Genomic DNA, 2,449 nt, shown 5'->3' on the forward strand with positions numbered 1-2,449 from the left:
CGTGTGTGTGTGTGTGTGTGTGTGTGTGTGTGTGTGTCTTTCATTTGGGAACATAAACCATCGAGGTGGGCAGTAACCCCGCCCTGGGATTTATTAAGAATTCAAACTGCTATTGGTGGGATTTCAAGTCCAGAGCTTAGGCTTTTTACTCTGTAAGGTGTGGGCTGCGTCCAGCCATTAGGGAAATTAGATGTTCTGTGGGTGGAACCTGGTGGTTGAAAATGCTCAGAGAAGGGGCATGGCCACTTGTGTACCTCAAGGGGCTTATATTATGTCCCTTAAAAGACAAAACAAAACAACAAAGGCCCTGCGACACTTCCTTACTCTTCTTTTATTAGATCTATAATTGCTTCCATCATATTTTGCTGTATGCCAGAATTATGGCAGAGGGCAAGTAGTTTTAGGGAGAGTGAAGAAAGGTAGGGAGGTTGCTTTAACTTTTCCCAAGCCTGACTTATGGGGAAATTCATGCATCCTTCCAGCTTATTGAACAGTCGCCGGATCTTTATTAAGTTGGCCAACAGCAGAAGGTCGTCTCCACTCAAGAACCACAGGGCTGGAACCTCCTCTGGATCATGGAACTTGTTAGCGCAAAGAGAGAGAGTGGGGGGGGGGCAAGGTGAGTGTCGTTGAGCGAAAGTGGGCTGGTGGGGCAGCGGGACAATTTTACTGCTAACAAGGAAAGAGATTGTCATGCCATGGAGATTTTTGAGAGGGCAAATGGACTTCAGACACTTTCAAAGCCTATAATTTATTTACAAAATGTAACTAGTGTCTCCTGAATCTACCTTAAATAGTCTCGAAAGTGTCTAGTGGGGCAGAGGTGATGAGGGATGCTGCGAAGGCCCAGGGGAAAAGTACGGAGAGGGACATCTTCAGAGAAGATAGCATGGGACCAGCTAACACTCCTTTTATGTGTCTTGACCTCCAGGACTCCGTTCCTAATCGCCTCATTTGCCCCGTCTGCTTCACCCCCCCCCCCACTTCCTTTTGCAGCTGCTTCCAGCCTGCAGCTTCAGGGCCACTGAGGAGGGCGCTTGTCCTCAGTGGGGCAGGCGAAAAGAGCAGCGGAAGCAGCGCCTTCGCAGGCAAATAGGGATGCAGGGGCACCAAGAACACTGAGTTCTCACCCCACCCTCCAGAGAAAGAGCAACTGTGAAAACAAAGGGGAAAATATAAACCGTTAGCATCGGAGTCTTCCTTTTTTGCATCAAAATGCCTTTTCCTTGTTAAAATTCACTTCCAATAGACAAGGAGAGAAGGAATGGTGGTGGTGGTGGTGGGGGTGTGTGTGTGAAGGTGCCCAGGAGAGAAATGTACCAAAAGGAGGCTATACATTACTGTATGAGCTGGCATTAGCCCATCACACTGTACACTTCTAACCAAGAGAGAAATTTACGAAGAGCTGAACCCAGGTAGATGGCCAGATTGACTAACAGGGCCTAGAATCATGCTGAACGTACTTCCGGTTGAGCCCGTGTCTCCCTCTGTTTGATGCTCCTAAGATACCCAGCCCGTGCTGAGCATCGAGATCAGGTTTCCGTATGCAATGCATGAATGCATATGAATTACAAATTCCCAAGAGGAAGGCACTTGGAACGTTTGGAGCAACCTCCTCCTTTAAAGGCAGATGAAGTGAAGCTTCTCAGAGTTTAAGAGGTGTGCCCCAAGTCATTTGCATATGGAAGCTCTCAGGCTTCTGTGACCGTCTCTCTGTATCTGTATGGCGGCTTTGTTGGCTCAGTGCATAGTCAGTACTAAGTACCATGCTTAGTATTTTACATTTCCACAGATTCTGCACAGCAATTTAGAGACAGCAATCATTACTTTATAGATGACACATTGAAGCTAAATAAAGTTCACTCACATAGCCAAGGGGAGAGGTGAGATTTTTAAACTACAGACTGTTGATGTCTGTGTTCGTCAGTGCTACGTTATGGCCCTCATGGAAAGAAAGTGCACCCTGACCAAACTCTATCCTTCCAGAGGTCGTTGTCAGTGGGAGAGGCAGCCAGGCTCAGCTAGTGTAGGGCGGGGCCAAGTCCGGGGAAGCTCGGAACATGGTAGATGACTGATGAAGACCTAGTGCCTCTAGAGAGTCAGACCTAGGTTAGAACCCAGGTTTTCTGGCCCAGCTTATAGGGCTTTCTGCCATAGCAGGGAGGAAACAGGAACCTCACAACATCAACCCTAAAACAGGACTGCGAAGGCTGCCAAACGCAGCCACACTCAAAGGTGCTCTGTGGACTTAAATCTGAACTGAAAGGAATTTTAAAAGAGAAGAAAATGAGCCGGGCGGTGGTCGCACACGCCTTTAATCCCAGCACTTGGGAGGCAGAGGCAGGCAGATTTATGGGTTCGAAGCTAGCCTCGTCTACAGAGTGAGTTCCAGGACAACCAGGGTTATATAAAGAAACCCTGTCTCAAAAAGAAGAGAGAGAGAGGGAGA

The 2,449-nt window shown here is 47.9% G+C and overlaps 1 protein-coding gene across 1 annotated transcript in view; it reads right to left on the reverse strand.

Annotated features, from left to right (window-relative positions):
- Positions 1-320: 320 nt before the first annotated feature.
- Positions 321-2,449, reverse strand: part of Erich6 (glutamate rich 6) — a 24,717-nt gene continuing 22,588 nt past the window's right edge. The window contains exon 14 of the mRNA XM_021197121.1: positions 321-581. Within this exon, the coding sequence (XP_021052780.1) occupies positions 321-581 (261 nt within the window). The remainder of the gene's footprint in view (positions 582-2,449) is intronic.

The sequence above is a fragment of the Mus pahari genome, chromosome 4 (assembly GCF_900095145.1).
Source record: "Mus pahari chromosome 4, PAHARI_EIJ_v1.1, whole genome shotgun sequence".
In the NCBI taxonomy this organism is placed as follows: domain Eukaryota; kingdom Metazoa; phylum Chordata; class Mammalia; order Rodentia; family Muridae; genus Mus; species Mus pahari.